Raw genomic sequence first — 21,806 nt, forward strand, 5'->3', positions numbered from 1 at the left:
GCGGTTTTCATAATAAACGTGAATTTTCGATTATCGCTGGACCTTGGACGGGCGTTGAGGTCTCTGTGGCACGCCCTCATAATTTTTTCCCGTTATCTCCTATACCGTCCTCCCTCCACCTCCCATCTCAGCAACCGCATCAGTCGCAAGCCAAAACCCCGACGGGATTGCGGAAGAGAAGGAGAAGCCGCTATGGCGATCTCCACCTGGAGCGCGCGCCTCCTCCTCCTCCCTGTTTCCTCCCGCGCCATCCCGACCCTTATCCCAAACCCAAGCCGGCTCCCCTCCTGCCGCCGCCTCCACGCGCTCCGCCTCGGCCGCCCCCGCCCACCCCGGGCCTACATCTCCGCGCCGGCGCCGGGGCCGGAGGCCGCCTACGCGCCACCCTCCCTCGACGCCGCAGCGGCGGCGGCCGACGTCGCCGCCGCGATCTGCTCCTCCTCCGACGCCGTCACCTGGGCCGGCGTCTGGGCCCTGCTCTCGCAGCACAAGGCCCGCATCGTGGTCTCGCTCGCCGCGCTCCTCGCCTGCACCACCTGCACCCTCTCGATGCCGCTCTTCTCAGGTGGGGTACTGGGCTGGAGGCAGCTAGCGCGCACGCACCTCACCGCATGGCTCGTACCCCTTGGGGCCGATGATGCTAGCTTGTTCGCTTGATTGGTTTTCTAAAATGTGGTGGCGGTGGCGTTGTGTTTGTGCGACAGGGAGGTTCTTCGAGACGCTGATAGGGAGGGGGAACGAGCCCCTGTGGAGGCTCCTATCGAAAATCGCGGTGCTATACACGCTGGAGCCCATCTTCACAATCATATTTGTGATCAACATGACTGTCATCTGGGAGAAGGTTATGGCCAGGCTGCGGAGCCAGATATTTCGAAGGATTCTGATCCAAAAGGTAATTTCGGTAGAGACCGAAACTGGAAGCTCTACATATAGTCAACAATGTTGGGTGTGCTTGTTAGTTACTAATGATTGCTGAATCTATCTTTGTTGATTTGTTATGTGGCTTTGTTATCATGTCCGCAGAGCTGATTTAGGTTGTCCACCAATTCTGCCAAGTGTAGCTCAAACCCAGTTATTATTATTTTAACTTTTTAATACATGTTAAAGATGACACGGTCTTCAAACCGTGATAGAATGATTCATGTTGGTCACTTCATAGATTACACAACCACTTATACGGTTATACTAGGTAAACATACCATGTATTTGGCAGATGTTAACAAGTTATTATTTAAGTTACCGTGGAGTATCCATACTCAATGATGAAATCTTAACGACTACAAACATGCTGTGTGCTAGTTAACACAGGTTTTGCTTTAATTTTGTCTGGTTATGTAGTCCATTACATAGCCTGTTAAGCTCCATGTGCTATGGTAATTTCTTTCCTAATTTTCTTTTGGGCAATGCATACATTTATTTCTTTAAAGTTCTGATTAGAAGCCACTTTATCATCAGAGTGGAAATTTGGCACCCACCTAACGAATTTGTATTTACTTCTTGTTAGTCATAGTTCCTTGTGTTAAACTCGTATTAAATAATTCTTTTTTGCTTTTGCCTTTTACAGATGGTGTTTTTTGATCGTCATAAGGTAATTTGTTTTCTACCAATCACCACACCATCTTCGCACTCAACCATCACAGTTACTAAGAGGAAAAAAGCTTCAGTAACAAAATACATGTTCCCCACTCTTAAAATGTCCGTACTTTTATAAAAATCATCAATAGTACCGTAGTGGGAATACACTATATGCTTTTGTTTCCTGTTGTTACAGGTAACATGCGACACTTCTTCCATTATGTCATAAATGGAATTAACGTAAGTCTGGTCTGTTCGAATAGTGAAGAACTATACAATATTTGTTTAAGATTAATTAAAAACAAGGTTGTCAGGATCGGTATTCTAGGTAGGATCTTTTTCGCCGAGCAGGATTGGATCGTAGAATCAAAATCCTATGATATTTTTCTTTTTTAAGTTTAATTTTTTTTTGTAAAATAAAGAAATACATTTAATGGATTGTCTATAGCAATTTTGTAAGAAAAGAGAGTAATAATAATATCATTGACACATGCAAAGAATGCTATTTGTCATAACACACAAATTAACACTAATAGTAGCAGCATTACTGTTATTGTTTCCTCATGTTGACAATTTTCCCTTGTCCCCAAGTTCTAAATGAACACAAATAAAATTAGAAAACATCTATAGAGACAAAGATGGTAGGATACAGGCCTAAAGGTTGTTCAGCTACAGTCTACAACCGCTCACCTTTGAGTTTGCACCTGCAAGGCATGGATCTGAGAGTCCGCCTATGGCCTTCAAGCAAGTCGCCGTGATATTGCAGTGTCATCGTTGCCGGAGCTCTTCACGTATCACGACTGCCTCTACTACCCTGCAGATTCAAGTAGGTAGCACCCTAGCAGCTCAGGAAGAATGGACAGTGGAGATTGGAGAATCTAGAAGAGAAGGGAAAAGGCAGAGAGTAGCATGCTTGCCTTTTTGGGTAGAACACAGCGGCTGCCGCTTCCTGGGATTTCACCTGTCTCTCTCCCTATCTCTCTCATGTCGAGGGTTTGTAGCAGGCGCATGGATTTCCTGTTGCCAGAGTAATCAAACGATTGTTTTTTCTCCTGTGCGCAGGATCGCATAATATTGCATTTGTGTCGCGATTCTAACGATTCTATGAGCTGTATCACGATCCAGCTACGATTCTACCAAAATCCGATCCATATTGTGATCCGTATCATCAAGCCCAGGTATGATCTTAGAATCGCACGATCCTACAACACGGATCGCGATCCTGACAACCTTGAATAAAAATCAGTTTTCATTAAAAGAAAATGCTGGATGGTGTTAATTGTTGGGAGCGGTCTAAGGATAGACCAATATCCATGCCATATATTGTGCCAGAATTAAACTCAATATATAAAGACCTCATAGATGATAACAAAACACAATGTCACATTATTCCATTGTACTTGGTCACCTAATCCATTCCATCGGATTCCAGATCCATTGCGAAGTCTACCGCCTTAGGTTAAGATTTACTTGGAGATTGTTTTTACTAAAAAGATCTTTCATTATATTATCTTGTTTTAAGAGTGGATCTTGACACATGCCCGAAGGTGATTTTGCAATACACACAACACATAAACAAGAACCAAAAACTCCAAGGACCTAAGCGAACACTACTCGATTATTGGCTTAAGGGACAATCCTAGATTCTTAAGGGGACGGGGTATCTGGGGTATATTCTTGGAGAAAATAGAGGTGACAAGTACTAAAAGGAAGGAGTGCTTTCCTCTATTTGGGCAGTAGAGGCGAGAGCAGGGCCCTTTTGAAAATAAGAAATAAGAGGGGTGATCAACGAATTGACCAGGGAGGGTACAACTTTGCTTGCATTCTCCTGTAAGTTAAAGATAGAGAGGGGTTAGCGGAAAGAAAAGAGAAAAATGTGTAGAAGGGAAGTCTTCAAAGAATATCTTATTGCGATTTAAGATTCTCTTTTTAGGGCTATCCAGATTATCGTTCTAGGTCAACACGGCTCTGATACAATCTCTGTCGCGACCGATCTAAGGATAGACCAATACCCATGCCATATATTGAGTCAGGAATCAACCTCAATATATAGAGACTTCATTGATGATAATAAAACACAATGTCATAACTTGACATGAATATTCGTTACTACAGAGAGGACTTTCGAGGGTCAAAAAGCAAAATAAACTCCACAGCTAGCACAATCTTTTTATTCCGCATCTTCCACAGGCAATCGATGTAGAGCACCACCGTAGAATTCTTCATCCTCAGAATCATTCTCAGAATCTACCTGACTGAGTATTATGGTAGCAAGTGTGAGTACGTCTCGTACTCCCCAAGTTGTGGTAAAAGATGAAATGAATGTATTCACAATAATAAGGTTTACATGAGCTCATTTGCATAAAAGCATAATTTTAACAAAACATTTAATAAAAGCAAAAGTAAATAACTGAATAAATAACAACCTCAAGAGATAACCTTCTTGACATAAACCACCTCAACCGAAGTTGACCACCTCAAACATGGTTTCCACAACCATGAATGAACCACCAACCCAAGGTTAACCACCTCAGACCAGTGAATTCTAATCATGCGTGGCATTACTCGCCGTTCATAACTGTGAGTATGGTTGATTAATCAGTTTTACACTCTGCAGGGTTTATACACTTTACCCATAAGACGTGTTATCTTATTTTGCCAAGTATCCGTTTTTCGACGGAAAACTCCTACACACTCTCGAGGTGTGCGCTGGGCACTGCAAGGCTTTTACAAAGTCTCTCCCAACAAATATTTACCTGCTAAGGCCCCACTACCGCGTGACTAATTACCTCAACAATGGAAGCCCCCTCTTGTGTCATACGGATCTAGAGAAATTCCATTTTGTTCCCTGTTCCACTCTCTGGTCCACACTATGTTAGGAGAAAACTAATTAGTTAGCCAAGCCCGTCCATACCTAGCTTATGGTTGTACTATAAATTTCGGTCCGATCGCACCATGAACTGGTGCTTAACATGGATTGGGAAAGACCGCTATCATCCAACACAGGGAAATCACTAATTATCCGACAAAGTCTACAATTTGTCTGGAACACATCACAGGTCAACCAACATGCAAAACTTGCCCAGACCCTAAGTTCCATGTTGCTAAAAACATTATCATCATTTTATCTCATGTTGCATAGTACCATTATCAAAATTATTATTCCAACTGTATGATCAAACTCCCAAGCAAAACTAAGCAATTCTACCCTTGATCCCACCAAAACCGAGGCGACAAGGTAGATATGGGAAAAACTAAGTCAAGCCTAACTTGGGTTTCCCACCGACAACTATAAGCATGCAACTTTGCAAAACAAAACATTTAGAAAATTTAGGAGCAAAATGCATCAAGGACAACTTGCCTTGACCCTGGCGCTCAACGGGTTCCTCGACTCCTGATCTTGAAAACCTGCAAACTCCTCCTGGACATCGGCGTCTAAGCGCAAAATAAAACAACGCAATAAACACTAAAAACCAAGAAAGAGTCAAAAGCACACAACAACCCAATTATTATTTGTATGATTTTTGGCGAATTATTGGCGAAGAAAACGATTGCAACGGTGGAGATATGGCTTGGAAGGGTGAAAGGAAGGTGTTGGAATTTTCTGGAGTTTCTAGCATTTATTTAGAATTAAAAAGATTATTAAGAATTTAAGAAACACTAAAAGGCATTAAATCAGATTTTTCCACATTATTTTACTAAAGAAACCCATTTATTAATTATCCTAATTATTTACCATTTTTCCATAATTAAAAACATTAAATAAACTTATTTAAACACTAAAACAATTATTCCAGATTTTCTAAAACATTATTCGAAATTAAAATATTTATTTTATTAAGGGAACATATATAAAGGATTTATGGAAATATTAAGGATTTTTTCAAAATTTTCTTATTAAAGAAAAACCTATTTTCAGATTTTAGAATTTTCATGAATTATTTTTCTAAAGAAAAAGGGCTTTATGATGTCAACCTGACGTCAATAGAGGAATTAAAGAAAGTGGAAAAAGGGTGATGCTGATGTGGCGCACCACGTTGGACAGACGGCTGACGCGGCAAGCCCACGTCAGACTGGCGGGTTGACGCGGCTTTCCCACGTGGTCGAGCTGACAAGGCAGGGATTTAATTAAATCTAGCGCGCACGATGTACATGCGACGGTCGATATTGACTAGCATGAAGGGGCATGCCATCTTCTAATCCTAATCTCACACGCGAGATCAGATGGCAAAGATCGAGTCTACCTAAGATCTAGCGAGAACAGCGACGACGATGAGGTCTTCACGGCGGCATGAGCTTAGGAGGTCGCCGAAGTTGAGCTCCGATGCTTGGACTGCTACGATGAGCGGCAGAAAAGGATCCCTAAGCGACGAGGAGTTTGTTTGAGGGGCATGTCGGCATCGGGGCGGTCTCCAGAGGCGTGGCGACGACGAGGATGCTCGGTGGCGGTCTGATCTCGTCGAGGGAGCTCTCGAGCGGCGCTCGGGCTACAACTCGCGAGGGGAAAGATTGCGGGGGCTATGGGATTCCAAGGAGAGGTCCTTTGGGGGGGGGGGGTTATAGGCCGTGGAGCGTGAATCCATGTTGGGCTAGGGTTCAGTGCCGGCAAGATTTGTGCGGGGAATTCCGGGTCTTCGAGGTCAATCAAGATGCGCTCTTGATCCTCTTCCCTTACCCGTGCTTGGGCCTTCCAAAATTGCGGTCGCTCAGGGTCGCCTTCCTGTCTTCGGGCGTGAGATTGGCGGGCGTATCGGATTGCTGCAGCACGGAAAAAAGGAAAGGGGCGGCGAGAGGTTGACGACGTGTTAACAGGCGGGCCCAGCAAGAGCGAGAGAGAGAGAGGCAGGTGTGGGCCAGCGCGAGTGTGGCCCAGGAGGCAGGGTGTGCCGCGCGGGGAGAGAAGTGTGGGTTGTGGGAGGGGGGGGGGGGTGGCGGTCGAGCAGGGCCGAGAGAAAAAAAGGCCCGTGGAGGGTTTTGTTCCTTTTCTTTTTGTTATTTATTTACCTTTTTCTCATTTCCTATTGGCAACAAATTTATTTCTTGGACTGTTACATTAATTTATTGTGCATTTTGTGAAAATAATAAAAAATATATACTATCTTGCTTCTTTGTGTTGACTAGTTCTAGTAAAGTATCATTGATTGAATTTATTTGGTCTGTAGCAATATATAAGACACCCTTTATTTGAAATGTATGTTTCTTTAAAAAATATGTAAATGTAAAATATGTTGATCAATATGCCCAAGTTTCTTGTGTTCTGAGTTCTGACAAACAAGTAGTAGATGACAATAAGCTATTCCATCTCTATCAAGTTAGAATATGATTTTGTTTTTCGCTTTGGCACATAACCTCTGTATCAAGCATGGATTCTTAGTTGTATGTATCTTCCATGAAAACATAGTAAACTGGTGCTTTCTAGTCTCAATAAATTGGAAAGAATTTGTCTGCTTCACGTCTTGAGGCAAATATCTTACTATTGTTTGGCTGCAGGTTGGTGAGTTGACCGGTTTGTTGACATCTGATTTGGGTTCCTTGAAGAGTGTTGTAAGTGATAACATATCAAGAGATCGTGGGCTAAGGGCACTCTCTGAGGCAAGAAACTTTACACTATGAGAATGTAAGCTTGGTACTGCTAAGTGCTAAGAGTTTGATTAGTATAATCAGGTCTATTAGTAATGATCTTAAAAGTATTAACTTCAACCATATTTGACCTTTTATTCCCTTGATATCATATACTCAATTAATTTAGTGGTCGCTGTTACTTACACCTTATTTCAGGTGAGGGTCTTCTAAAACATTTTCTCCTGCTTTACTTTTCAGATCACTGGTACACTTTGTATACTTTTCACACTATCTACTGAGCTAGCTCCTGTTCTAGGGCTTCTAATGGTCTCCGTTTCCATGCTAGTTGGTAATCTTCTAAAGGCTGACTGTGCCATCAGGATGTGTCACTTACTGTTTCATCGCATTTTTTTAAGCTGACTAAATCACTTTCGTTATTCTGAAGTCCTACAATATCTTTTGAGACAAGATGATATGTGTGATAAATTCAAAGCACTTAACTATATTAGGACATAATGATGGAATTTGATCCGTCATATCCTATATGTGTAGCTAGGAGACAAGTAGGGCCTGGCATTGAGCATTTATCTTTTTCTGGTGATGTTTTATTTTGTCATAGATTATCAACCTTTTTTTTTTGTGCAAACCAAGAACTTGCTTCTTGAGTCTTGAGCGAGCCAAATTTACAAATGTGAATTGTTCAATATCATTTTGTAGGATGTCATATAACTTTCTGAAATTTATTTGTCTGCCCCCACCCAAATATCTTTTTAGGCTATCAAGTACTTTATGAATAATTTTTCTTTCTATTTGGTGATTGAGCATACTACATTCTTCTAAAGAAATACATTGCTGAAGTGGTATTGACAATTTTTGTTGCATATCTCCAAAAGCATATACATATCCTTTATCATGACAGTTTTTTGTTTAAACAGCTCTTTTCAAGAGATCTACTGTTCCCACTTTTAAATCTTATGGAATTGTGCAAGCACGCATATCAGACTGCGCATCAGAGACATTTTCAGCTATTCGTACTGTGAGTGCCATTGTTTTTTCAGACACGCGCATTTAAACTATACTTGAATTTCATGGGTTTTGTTCTTTTGTGTTACTGAAATGGTTTATGTTCTCTCTTCTGCCATACCTTTTAACTGCTTTGGGTTATCCTTATTTTATTCAAAAGTTCATTTGCAGGTTCGGTCCTTTGGCGGTGAAAAACGACAAATTTCTTTGTTTGACAATTTGGTAAGCCATGAGTTTCTTAGTGTTGCTTTCACTAGTATTTAGCAACCATTGTAATGTTCTATTAATAATTCTTCCAATTAAGGGCGGGCATATATTAAAGTACATACTGCCTATTTTGTTCACAGAAAAAAAAGAATTAGACCATTTTACTCCTGAACTTCCACAAAAGTCCACACTCCCTGAATTACAGTACCGGGTATATCTACCCCATATACTTCAAGTACTAGAGCGACTAACTCCCTACAGTCGTTTTAGCGGCAGTTTCTCTACATGAAATCAAGTATCAGAACAATTAACCCCCTATAGTGGTTTTAGAGGCAGTTTCGCTACGTGGAAGATGATGCTATCTGATTTCTCCATAAGGGCTGACACATGGACATGCTGCAGGATGATATCGATGTGCTTGAGTATTGTAGCAGTACCGTTACATAGAGCTTGTTCAGGTCACATTACAGCACCCTTGCACTGTTCATATGGGGCCCACTGGTCCAATATTAGTTTGAAATTTTAGACAGTAAATGTTAGTTTTCTTGTTACTTGAGTATGAGATTTATTCCATGTATTCAGAGGCAAGTTTCCTTAACTGTAGAGATTGTTTCTTTATGCTCAAGTCGAATCATCCCTATAGAAGGGATAGCACTGTATCCATTATTAATCAAACAAGAAAGCTGAAACCTCCTCAAGTGAAAGAATGGTATACTGTTAGATGGGTCAAATTTGGAGATGAGGACACAATTCTTCCATGCTGTAGTAGCTGAAAGATATAGGATCAATACTATCACTTCTCTAGAAACAAACGATGAAAGAGTAATTACAGATCATACTGAAAAAGCAGCAGTTATTCTAGAAGCCTACAATGAAAGAATGGGGAAAACCGAAGATCCTACAATGCACTTTAATCTAGGTGACTTGATTCAACCACATTACAATCTAGAATGGCTAACTGAGCCATTCACAAAAGAAGAAATTGACAATGTGGTCAAGAAGATGCCCACTAACAAATCACCTAGACCTGATGGGTTTAATGGCATGTTTCTGAAAAAATGCTGGAACATCATTAAAGATGACTCCTATGAACTGTGTAATGATTTCTGTGGTGGAACCCTAAACCTGCAGGCAATTAATAGCTCCCTGATAACCTTAATAGCCAAAATCAACAACCCTACTGTAATAAATGATTTTAGATCCATCTCCTTGCTCAACTCAGTTCTCAAATTGCTCACAAAGTTGTTAGCAAACAGGTGGCAGGCAGACATTCTATCAGCATGCTCAAACAGTTGGGTTTCAATGACAAGTGGATTAGTTGGATGGAAACTATCTTGTTTTCAGGGACATCATCAATCCTGCTCAATAGTGTCCCTGGGAAGTCATTTCACTGCAAGAGAGGGGTCAAGCAAGGTGACCCACTCTCACTCTCCTCTTTGTCATTGCAGCAGAGCTACTCAAATATATCATTAACAGGGCTCACAGTCACCGGCTGATTGGCCTTCCTCTCAGCAACACTGGTGAAAATGACTATCCAATTGTCCAATATGCAGATGACACCATTCTCATCATGAAAGCTTCACAAAAAGATATCTTCTGCCTCAAATGTCTCCTGCAGACTTTCAGTCTATCCACTGGTCTTCAAGGTTAACTATGAAAAAATCTTGCTTGGTCCCCTTCAATGTTCCAGAGACTAGGATCAAGCACCTTGCTAGTGTTTTTGGCTGCAAGATTGGAACCCTACCTTTCACTTACCTTGGCCTCCCTCTCGGCACAACAAAGTCAAGAGTTGAAGACCATGCCCCTCTGATAGGCAGGATGGAAAGGAGACTGTCAGCAGTAGCCTCTTTTCTTGCTACCTCAGGAAGATTAACACTTGTCAACTCAGCTTTATCCTCACTCCCAATCTACACAATGTGCACTCTTTTGCTCCCAACAACAGTCATTGAAAACATAGATAGAGCAAGAAGGAACTGCCTATGGAGAGGTAGTGATGCAAATGCAAAAGGGAAACCCCTTGTTGCTTGGAAAAAAGTCTCTAGACCTAAGTCCAAAGGTGGCCTAGGTATTGTAGATTTGAAATCTCAAAATGAAGCTCTTCTCATGAAACACCTGCACAAATTCTATAACAAGATGGACCTTCCTTAGGTCAACTCAATCTGGAACACGCATTATGCTTATGGTCAGATTCCACATGCAACATCAGACAAAGGTTCCTTTTGGTGGAGAGACATAATGAAATTCTCAGACCACTACAGAGGCATTGCCTTGTTCCAAGTGGGAGATGGCACTACAGTCCTGCTCTGGAATGATGCTTGGGATGGTAGCTGCTTGAGGCTTCAACTTCCTAGGCTATTCTCATTTGCAAGGAATGAGAACATCTCAGTAGCAGAATTCTTGCAAGACCCATCTGCACAAAGACACTTTCATATTCCTCTCTCAGAGGAGGCTTTCCAAGAACTGCACATCCTACAGAGGAAAATTGAAGAAACACAAGCACAAGAAAGACAAAAAGACATATGGGTGTACTGATGGGGATCAATAACTTATTCATCAAGGAAATTCTACTCTATTCCTTTCAAGTCAATTGCACTGTCAACCCCATTCAGTTGGATTTGGAAATCAAATTGCTCTAGAAAACTAAGGGTCTTTACATGTCTTATCTTCATGGACAGAATAAACTCTAGAAATATGTTAAGAAGAAGAAACTACCATATTGAAGGTAACAACTATAATTGTGTCCTTCGCAACACGGACACCGAGGAAACAACCTTCCATCTCTTCTTTGAATGTTCCTTTAGCATCACATGTTGGAACACTATTGGAATCAGCTGGGACCAAGACTTGCCGTTCTTCCTAATGCTTCAGAAAGCCAAGCTTGAGTTTCAGCAGCCTTATTTCATGGAGGTCTTCATCATTGTTGCTTGGCACATCTGGAAACAAAAAACATTATCTCATCTTCAGACAAATAGGCCCAACACTGCAAGGATGGAAGATTGGTTTCATAGATGAATTAACACTTCAGTCCAACAGATTCAAGGAGTCTTTAGACGCATTAGTCCACCCATGGATCATCTCCCACTCCTAGAGAGTTGATCCCATGGAGTCCTTCCCTTTCTCCTTTCTTGCTTTCAGCGGAGTTGTAGCCCTGCTCCTCCCTCTGTACAGCCTGCTCGATCTCTATATTTTGATATATATATATATATAAATATACCACAGTAGGGGTTTCCCCTACTGTTTTCCCCTCAAAAAAGAAAAGAAAAAGAAAGCTGAAACCTCTCCCATCTAAAGTTCTCTGAGCCCCAGTCTATCCCTATCCCTCCTCTGAATACCTTAGTCTCCTTCAAGCCATGACGTCTAGCCTTCCTCTGCCTCTCTAGGTAGTTATCCTGTTGTGAGCTAAAGTTAACAGCAGATTAATATTTGTTTCTCTCTCTGTGTATGTGCATGTGTGTGCGTCTGTGTGTGCACGCGTGTGGCATACATTGACCCATCTCAAATTACATGCCAGTCTCATGGCACTTTTCTAAAGATGAAATGTAGACCATGTCATGTTGGTGGCAAACTGCTGTTGGAGGTACCCCTAGGCAGTTAAGTGCTGGTACTTGAATTTTAGCTGATTAAGCAGACTTTTTTGAAAGTTTAGGGGAGTCAAATGAACTTATTCTCCGAGGAACAGAATATAGGTTTTTGTGTCTTTTTAAACAAACTAATTAACAAGAAAAAGAACAAAATATTGTTCCATATATTTGATGCACCCAATTGGTTTTCTTCAAAATGGCAGTGATACAGCCATACATCATTAGCTCACCAGTTCAAATTCTTGTTTGACAGGTACGTGTTTACCAAAATAGTGGTACGAAACTAGGAGTGCTGAAATCTGCTAATGAATCATTAACACGAGTAGTGGTTTATGTTTCCCTTATGGCGCTTTATGTTCTTGGTGGAAGCAAGGTCAATGCGGTAAGCCACATAATCGCTTGCATCGTAATATTTACATTTTTCTGACATTAATTTCCATTTTGTAACTGTTGTGCTGCTTGGTTTTGTTATGGAAAGTTCCATGTCATTCTACAAAGCATCATATAGTTTTTGAATGTGTAACATATAAGGAGTAATCTGTGGCAGAACGATTCCAGAGTTGGTAAGCTTAATTGGTGCACAGACAGTTTAGAGTGGCATGATATAGTGTGATGCACCCAGTTCCAGTTCCTGAATGTCTGACTATGTAGTGAGGTTGCCACTTCCACTATTTGCAGGATGTCTCTGACTTCTCCCTATGGTCAACGCTAGATCAGCTACAGCCTTGAACTCCACAATGGAGCTCAGCCATTTGAATGTATGTACTATGTATAGAGTGAATTCTTAGTGTTTTAGACTATCTTTGGGCTCATATGGCAGTAAGCATATTGCCGTGCTAGACTTTGAAAATGCTTGGATCAAGTTTTATATAGATTACCCGTAATTTTACATCCTTGGTGCCTATTAGCACACCAATATATATCCATTTCATCATCAAAATACTTCTGAACCACTATATTGATTCTCTTGAGTGCGCTGGCATCATATAGTGGAATTGAATGTGTACCTATTGGAAAAAAGAAAAGAAAAACGTCTGAACATTGTTCATTTGTCTTGCTTTGTGGATCACATTTTATGCCTATCTTAGGACTGCATGCATGCAACAATTCGTTTTAATCATTAATATGGTCATTTTAGTACCCCGTTTGTGTTTTGAATTTAATTTGATGCTATCAAGCTTGGACTGACTGGTCATGGAATTAAGAAAAAAAAAATGATGATTCACCATTTCAGGGCAAATTGTCTGTTGGAACAATGGCATCTTTTATTGGTTACACGTTCACGTTAACCTTCGCTGTAAGTAGCAATTCTTGAGAAGTTTTTGTAGTTTCATGTTGCTTTATTGCATATTCAGTTATGTGGCAGAACATATGTTTTAGGTTCAAGGAGCTGTTAATACCCTTGGTGATCTACGCGGAGCGTTCGCTTCTATAGAGAGAATAAATTCTATTCTGTCGGCAAAGGACATTGATGATTCACTTGCATATGGTTTAGCCAAAGAACTTGACAGCAAAGAGCTTGAAGATTCCAATGGTGGAGTGTATGAAAATGGCCCTATTAATAAACATTTCATGTCAGCATTGAAATCTTCCAGTAGCTGTAGTAATCTAGCCTGGTCTGGTGACATTCATCTGAAAGGTCTGTTTGCTATTTTTAATATTTTTAGTACATGTAGAAGTTCTTTCCGTATTATATGTATGCATGTGCTATATTTCACCTTTTGTCTGCGTTATATATCATTGTACAGCTGTGTCATGTTTGAATATCTTTGTAACTTAAATTGTGTCAAGCTCATCATATTTTCGCCATGTCTCACCTTTTGTTCTTTGAAATATATAATTAAGAGGGTATATGTTTTCAGGCAGCATATTCATGATAATCATGGACACAGTTATGATTTTTAATGAAAGCAATTCGATAATTTTGCTTTTGATTGTATTTCTCTAAATGTGAAGAGTACTAGCAGCATACAACCCCTAATGCACTATTATATGACATTCTTGGATTACTGGCATGCTGAAGAGCTCATGTGATTCTGGCAGACGTCCACTTCTCTTACCCACTGAGATCTGATGTGGAGATCTTAAACGGCCTTGATCTTACAATTGACTGTGGACAAGTCACAGCTCTTGTAGGGTCTAGTGGTGCTGGGAAAAGCACAGTGGTGCAACTTTTAGCACGGTACTACGAGGTACTGCTGCTGTAGTGACACTTATAGTTTTTCATTATTGTAGCAACATTTCAGTGTTCTCTATTTTTGCAGCCAACTCAAGGTTGCATCACCGTGGCAGGGGAAGACATCCGCGTATTTGACAAAAGAGAATGGTCTCGAGTAGTATCTCTAGTGAATCAGGTATACCATTAAAAATTTCCATACCATGTATGATCCTGCTATATCTACAAAATTATAATATATTTTGAGGATAGAAGTGTTCCTTTTCATTTGCTGTTATGAGATTTGAATAGGAGACATACCTATACTTTCTTAAAGTTTCTGCAGTTAATTTAATGTGTATTACAATTTACAAGACAATTTTTTATTCATTGGTCACAACAAGTGGTTTAGGAGAAACAAATTTAATGGGCTAGCAAGAAACACGCATATAGTAGGGTGTGATGACATGTTATTTTTTTCTTAACAAGTGTACACAAGCCTAAATATAGAAAAACGGAGGGAGTATAACTGTTGTAGTAGCATTTAAACCATAATTATTGAAACCGGATCAGGTGTCAACTGGACATTTAGTTCATTGGTTTATTGGTTCAACCGCTGGTTGACTAGTTGGATCGCTGATTAAAACTTAGTGCTCCTTGGTGTATGCTACTAGATGTTAGGAATATCAACTTATATTCATTGGTAGTCTATGGGGGCAATATATAGAGTACGTGAGGGGAAACTCTAGACTAGGAGATTACCATAATATCCTTGACTATTATACCCTTAACATCCCCTTCAAATGCAAGTCATATGCAATAACGTTGCATTTAAAAGAGATGACACTAAGTAATAAACTTAGACTAATACATCCAAAATATGTCTCTTCAAAACTATCATAGAGTGGAGTCTTGTAATCCTGTTGAATCTAGCCGAAGAAGTACATAGTGAAGCACAAGAGTAGAGTCATGATGATGACAACAAAAGATGCCCTTGTCAAGAATCACTAAAGCTATGAAAAGACCTAGATGGCACAAGAATGCCCTAGATGAAAAGTAGCAATAGACGACAAACGAAGTCGCCACAAAAGCTATACAAAGACCTAGATGCGTGGTTGCATCAATAACGACAGGGAATAATTAGCTCAACAAAGTTGAATACTTAGCTAATCACAAAAGAAATCGACGAATGGACGAAGGAATATGTGGATTTGCATAGCATAGATGAACTCAAAGCGAGACTGAAACTTGGACATGGACGCAGCGGAATTGTAAAGATTCTAATACGAGACTAAGACACTAGCACAAGCAGTGGTAGGATACTAAAAGCTAAGCAGCAAGCACCGAAGCAAAACCTAGCACAACAGCATGCTACCACACCTAAGACGCAACATCTCACCATAAAATCTCCAAAAGTAGTAGTCCACAACCCAAACGTACAAGATCAGAGCAAGCTATACCACCAGAAAGAGGAGACCAAACGACGGAGAGAAACCATGGGTGTGGATGTGAGTAGGAGCTGATTGGAACAACAACGAGACCGGCAAAGCAACAGAGAATACCTACAATGATGCAAAAAGATTTCCAGCCGACAAGTAGACAAGCCGGTGGAGATGAGCGTGAGGTTGATCGCGTTGCAGATTGGTGATGCTGCAGATGGCAACACGGCAACCCTAGATCGATAGAGAGAACCAGTGATGGTAGCAACCGATGAGAGAGGAGCGTGTTGAAGAATTTCGGCTGGCCGAGGAAGCCGGTCTTGTTCTGATTGGCATGCGTCCACACCTGAGCGAGGACTTGCTGCGGTAGGTTAGCACCTTGGAAGAAGAGATGTGGCGGCAAGGCGGCACGGAGCGGGAGGGCTCCGGTGCGCCAGAGGAGGCGGAGGCAACTGCGAAGCGGGAGAAGCAGACTGTGGGCGGGCGAAGCAGGCTGAAAGAGGCAGGGGTGGCATGGCGAGCCGGATCCGGTGGAGAGCTGTCGAATCGGGCAGTTGGAGTGGTGGAGCGGCTCCAGCGAGGAGCTGTCGAGCCGATTCGAGAGGCGCGCGGACGGCGAGTCTGGCGGCGCAGATAGAACCACGGGTGCCGGAAGGCAGCGTGGGGGTGGGCTGCCTTGGGAGGCCTGATGGCGTCGTGTGGGGGCGGGCGATGGCCAGATCAGGATGACGGAGCGGCGGTGGAACACGACGAACAGGTACTATAGATCAAATTTGGTACTATAACCTAACAAAAAACCGATCTAGATAGGAACAATATAGATCGATGAACAGTATGGCGAGATAGAGAGAGCGCTGACGCAAGAGAATAAAAGATCAGCGATTCTGGCCAGATCAGGACGATGTTGTCGTGTCCCAAAACAAAACCTAATTCTAATACCGTGTTAGAAATAGCAACATGTATTCAATGATAGCGTATGAAGACAATATATAGAAGACTATATAGAAGACATGAGAGGAAACCCTAGACTAGGAGATTACCATAATACTCTTGACTATTATACCCTTAACACTAGAAACAAGGCCGATTAGTCAGTAGTTTGCACAACTACCCTTGAGCCCAGGTCGTGTGTTCGAGTGCCGTGCTCTCCAAATTTCTAACATTTATTGTATACATTGCCTCTAGACGGTTCGAATGTACCCTGCTTTTTTAGGTGGTTTCTGAGAATCAGGTAGGTTCAACTGCTTTTGTCCAGTTTGAAGCTCCATTGGTGTGCACAATCACCATATACTTCAACTACAGTTCAACCATACTCGGGTTAGGTAGTTTCTAGAAAATATGCCCAGTTCACTTTTTGTTTGGTTCAAAGCGGTCCCTAGCATGGACGATCCAGTAGCTTAGTTGAACTAGGTACAAGTTTTGTTTTTTCCCCATTGAACTACTGGGCCAGTCTAGTTTTGGCAACTTCGATTTGAACAATTGATTTTTTTTCTATGCAAGCATGCCTTAATTACTGAGAATAAGGGCACAAAAATATGTTGTGTTTTACTATTACTGTATACAAATGTATATTGTTTTGTACAAGGTGAAGTCAAACTTTCAAACTGACTATTGATATGAGCAAATATATCTTGGTTGACCTAGTGAAAGTGTTATGGGTAGGGTTAGAGAGCTGAGGGAGGAGTGGGGGGAGGTCCCTGATCCTTTATGTCGGCAATCTAATCAAATAACTAAAGTTAACAAACATAAACTCTCCTAACTTAATGCGCAAGGGAAACTGTTCTCTTGTTAGCTTTGCGGTGGCTCCACGTGGTTGGGTGTTCATGCCCACCCCTGGCGCTACGGTTTTAGTGAGGGCCCACCATAGCAAAAAGTAACACCAATCAGTTCGTTATCAAATACACTTTTATTATACTATATTTTGACTGTTCTGACTTACATTTTATCATAGAAATTAGTAGTCAAAGTTGCCTCATTGGCCATGCCATGCTCGAGAACATTTATTTATATATGGAGTAGTTATTTATTTTAAGTAGTACTTATTATTCTAAGAAGTGTGTGTGTGTGTGTGTGTGTGTGTTTTTTTTTTTTTTTGGTATGAAGGACCCAGTCCTATTCTCCGTATCTGTTGGAGAAAATATTGCTTACGGTCTCCCAGATGACGTTGTCTCCAAGGATGATATAATAAAAGCTGCTAAAGCTGCCAATGCTCACGAATTCATCATCTCTCTTCCACAGGTTGGGAAAGTCTGTTATAGGTTTTAGCCTATCATTGATTGGCACTAGTTATCTCAAAATCATAAGCGAACATCCTTGTTTCATTGCAATTTAGGGGTATGACACTCTTGTTGGTGAACGAGGTGATCTCCTAAGTGGGGGACAAAGACAGGTAATCTGCTACATTAATTTCCTAATTATTCTATTAACAAGTACTGTAAACTCTAATTTTGTTGCTTTGTAGAGAATTGCAATTGCACGAGCCCTTCTGAAAAATGCTCCTATTCTAATACTTGACGAGGTATCTCTTTCTTACTATTGAACTGGCTTTGTTGTGTTCATACTTTCAAACATAGCATCTAGATTTGGTGCAAACTTAATTTTAAAGAGGAGAAAAAGGTGAACCTAGGAAGGTTGTGATGATGCACTCACCTTATTGTTCAATCCATAAAATGGATCAATTGATGTGGCAAAGGAGATAATAAAGATAAAGTATAACTATGGCCTGTCATTGCCCAAGCTTGGGTGGAACATAGTCATTCAATTGGTAGGGCTGCCAACAAACTTATCTTGACGGAGCTCAGTGTCTGGGCTCATATTAAGTTTACTAAAGCTAGATCATCGCTCGAGCTAACTGTGTAGAATCACTGAGGTAAGTCGTGTCAAACATGGCAAAGGATATTAGGAAGGACCCAACCTGTGTGGAATGGGGATTAATAATCATGTCACATGCTACCAAATCAACACATGATGTGGTAAAAAAAAAAATCATTGCTCCAATACAGGATGCTTCCAAAAATAATCACAACACATGATTATGGGAGCCAAATTTTTGGAGAACTGAGACTTATGATACGATAAATATTCCTCAGGCAAATAAACCTGATATGCTTTTCTCTCTGTAAACAACGAAGGAAAAAGACAAAAAAAGCAATCTGGTAGTCCATGAACCTTGCATGCTAAGATTGAGATAGAAGCAAAGCTGGATTATTCCTGTCCCTGAGGAACAATGAGACCACAATGGTTGCCCACTTTACTACGCCTTGCCATGTGTGCAAGCGGCTGCTTGGGCTTTGGCACAATCTGTAAGTGATGATCTAGTACTTTTAGAGAAAGGGTTCTGGGTGTCCTGCCATGGTTTTATTGTGCGAACAGAGGGGAATGGTAAGGAAATATGTTGAGAAGTTAAGGCTAGCTAGTTTTATATTGATTTGGTCGTTTGGTGTATGGACTGAGTGAACTCAAAATCATGAACAAAAACTAAGTTAAGCTGGTCGAGGTGGTCGGTGATCATCAAAATAATTCTTTGGCCGGGCTAAAATTCCAGTGATCTCAAGTGGCAAGTGTCGCCTTTTAACTTTTTACAGCACTGTATACGGATGTGGGCCATGCACCTATATTTATGTTGACAAATGTAGTGTAGATCAGCCTTAATCTTTTAAAAGGTCCAAAACGATAAATTAAGGAGCTAATAGTAATAGCACGTATTGATTGTAGGTCCTCTTTCTCATTCACTGGTCACTGCCAATAGGTCGGGCCTATCATTAGTCGATGATTAGCTTTGTATTCACTCAAGGAACGAATGCTTTTTGCAGGCTACCAGTGCACTGGACGCAACAAGCGAACGGCTCGTGCAGGAGGCTCTCAATCACTTGATGAAGGGAAGGACATCTCTGGTGATTGCACACAGGTTGAGCACTGTGCAGAATGCGCATCGAATTGCTGTTTGCTCGGAGGGCAAGATAACTGAACTGGGGACACACACCGAGCTGGTTGCCAAGGGAGGCAGTTACGCATCACTTGTCGGGACACAGAGGCTTGCGTTCGAGTAAGACTCTGCTAACTTAGCAACAGTGCTATCGCACTAAAGTGTGTTACTGGTACCCTTGATTGCAGAAAGATGAGTTTGTAACATCCTAAAATCTCAGCAATGTTGAAATTAAAAAAATGATTTAAAGGAAATCAAATCCAAATAAAATTTGGAAACATTTTTCCTCTCGCTCTTGCAGCACACGCACATGCGCCCGAGCTTGCCAGCTGTTCGCCTTGTCGCTGAGTCGTGACAATGCTGCCTGCCTAACCCTTGTTACTCGTCTAACCCTTGTCATGTACCGACGATGAAGTTGTCGTCTATATTGTTGTCTCGTCGCTCTTTTATTCTGGCACTGTGCGATGACAACATCTAAGAACCTTGCTGGGCCGGGCACGCACATGAAGAAAAGGCTGCCAGCTGTTGTGTTGCTTTTTTTCACCCATGCTACATGCTTCCAAAGCCGCTATGTCACCCTGTCCTGTTGATGTTAACAAGCCACCTCGTGTTGTACCGCACACGGAGCTTTGCTTTTGGACACTATCGTCAGTCAATGTAGCCCTCGCTCGGTCGCTCGCCCTTTGCACCTCACTGCCACTCGTCGAGGCAAGCTCCAACGTCCACTTCTCTCTCTTTCTCTCTCACATTGTTTTCTCCTCTTACGACAGTTGTCGTCGATCCGTCACCAAAGACCATCGCCGACCAATTAGGCCCCACGGTGAGCTTCACCTGACCAACCTTTACCTCCCTCGCCTCTCTGCTAACCCCTCCCCCTCTTTCCTGAGCTACAATGGCCACCGGCTTCCATCTCCATTGCTTGCCGCCGATGGTGCCTCACCGGCCAAGTCGAGCGCGAAGATCCTTCTCTCACACCCCACGCACATTCCAGGTGCCAAAAAACTCTACCCAAATCATCTCTCCATGTTTTCCCCTTGTCGGCTGCCGTCGCTTCCAACTCCGGTGAGCGATTGGTATTGTTCCGGCCGCGACCCGTCAAAACTGGTGCTAGTCCAAATGAACAGTAACCTTTTTTCTTTTTCCAGATTTAAATTTTGGAAGCTCGTTTCTCCTCTGTTTCAGCTCCGTTTTCGACGATTCTTTCGCTAATATTCATCTAAATTTAAGCCCTATCCATTCTCATCAATTTCATATTTTTGGGAGTTTACTTATGTTTTTGTATGTATTTATTTTGTTGTTGTTTGCCATGTATTAGAGACCGGAGCGTTTGAAGAAGAGGAGGAGCCAGGAGCGCAGGACTTCGAGCAGGATCCTCTCGAGGACATTAGCGGTGGCAAATCTTAATCTATTTTCCCTTGTTGATCATATTGAACCCAGTTTTATCACCACAATCCATATCAGCCATCTTCCACATGACATAATTTGAATTGTTGATTTAGTTATGCCCTATTTTAGATTAGCCAACCTGAATGCTTTTGACTTGAATATAACCTTGGTAACCCTAGGACATTCATCTCGGCAACTTTAATTATGATAAGACAGACATCTTGTTACTAGTATGCTTAGGACTGTGTACTTCACTATCATTTCATCTTTAATCATAATTAGTTTTGTGAAATGTATGAACTTGGTGCCTTGGCATTGTGTGAGTTATCGGGATGGGAAGACTTACCGAATAATTACGAACAGAAGAGAACTTGTTAGAGCAGGGGTGATGCATGTTTGCCCGATCTTCTAAAAGGTAATATGATAAGTCGATTGGTGAGCTTCGATATTGATGATCCAAAGGCTTCGAACAGAATAGATGGAGAACCCTCGCAACCACTTCACCACTACTCTGTGGTTATCAACCGTGCTAAGACGTGATTGACCTCACCAAGAAGGCTTTTCTTGCAAGTGAATCGAGAACACAAGTAATAACAGGTAGATGCAATTTGAATATTGCTAATTATCAATGAAGTACTCGAGTTGGGGTTCAACAAACCGATAAACAGTGAAACTGTCTAAAACAGAATAATCTAAGCTAAACCCGAGCCTAAACTATGACGGCTACTTTGTATATATAGGGGGAACACGAGGAGGTTGACCTAGGTTGTGCAGCTGTGGAAAGAGGCATACACAACCTGGACTCTGACTCCGACACGATTACAAGACCCAACTAGGTCCAAAACGGTGGCACAACACCTTATTCCTTCGAATTTGACTACACCATAAGGAATATTTAGTCGAGCTCATATACATTGGAAAGGGCTCGTCGTAATCTTTCCAGAATATCCAAG

At 41.6% G+C, this 21,806-nt stretch overlaps 1 protein-coding gene across 1 annotated transcript; it reads left to right on the forward strand.

Annotated features, from left to right (window-relative positions):
- Positions 1 to 91: 91 nt before the first annotated feature.
- LOC133890467 (ABC transporter B family member 28) lies at positions 92 to 19,739 on the forward strand. The gene is made up of 16 exons (XM_062330844.1): positions 92 to 565; positions 705 to 892; positions 1,565 to 1,588; positions 7,066 to 7,167; positions 7,396 to 7,486; positions 8,073 to 8,173; positions 8,332 to 8,382; positions 12,202 to 12,330; positions 13,183 to 13,245; positions 13,329 to 13,587; positions 13,992 to 14,140; positions 14,213 to 14,302; positions 17,646 to 17,780; positions 17,875 to 17,931; positions 18,004 to 18,060; positions 19,355 to 19,739. Exons 1-16 carry the CDS (start codon positions 193 to 195, stop codon positions 19,589 to 19,591), a joined length of 2,106 nt encoding a protein of 701 aa, XP_062186828.1. The 5' UTR covers positions 92 to 192; the 3' UTR covers positions 19,592 to 19,739.
- The last annotated feature ends 2,067 nt before the right edge of the window (positions 19,740 to 21,806 follow it).

This window comes from Phragmites australis, chromosome 14 (assembly GCF_958298935.1).
Source record: "Phragmites australis chromosome 14, lpPhrAust1.1, whole genome shotgun sequence".
NCBI lineage: Eukaryota > Viridiplantae > Streptophyta > Magnoliopsida > Poales > Poaceae > Phragmites > Phragmites australis.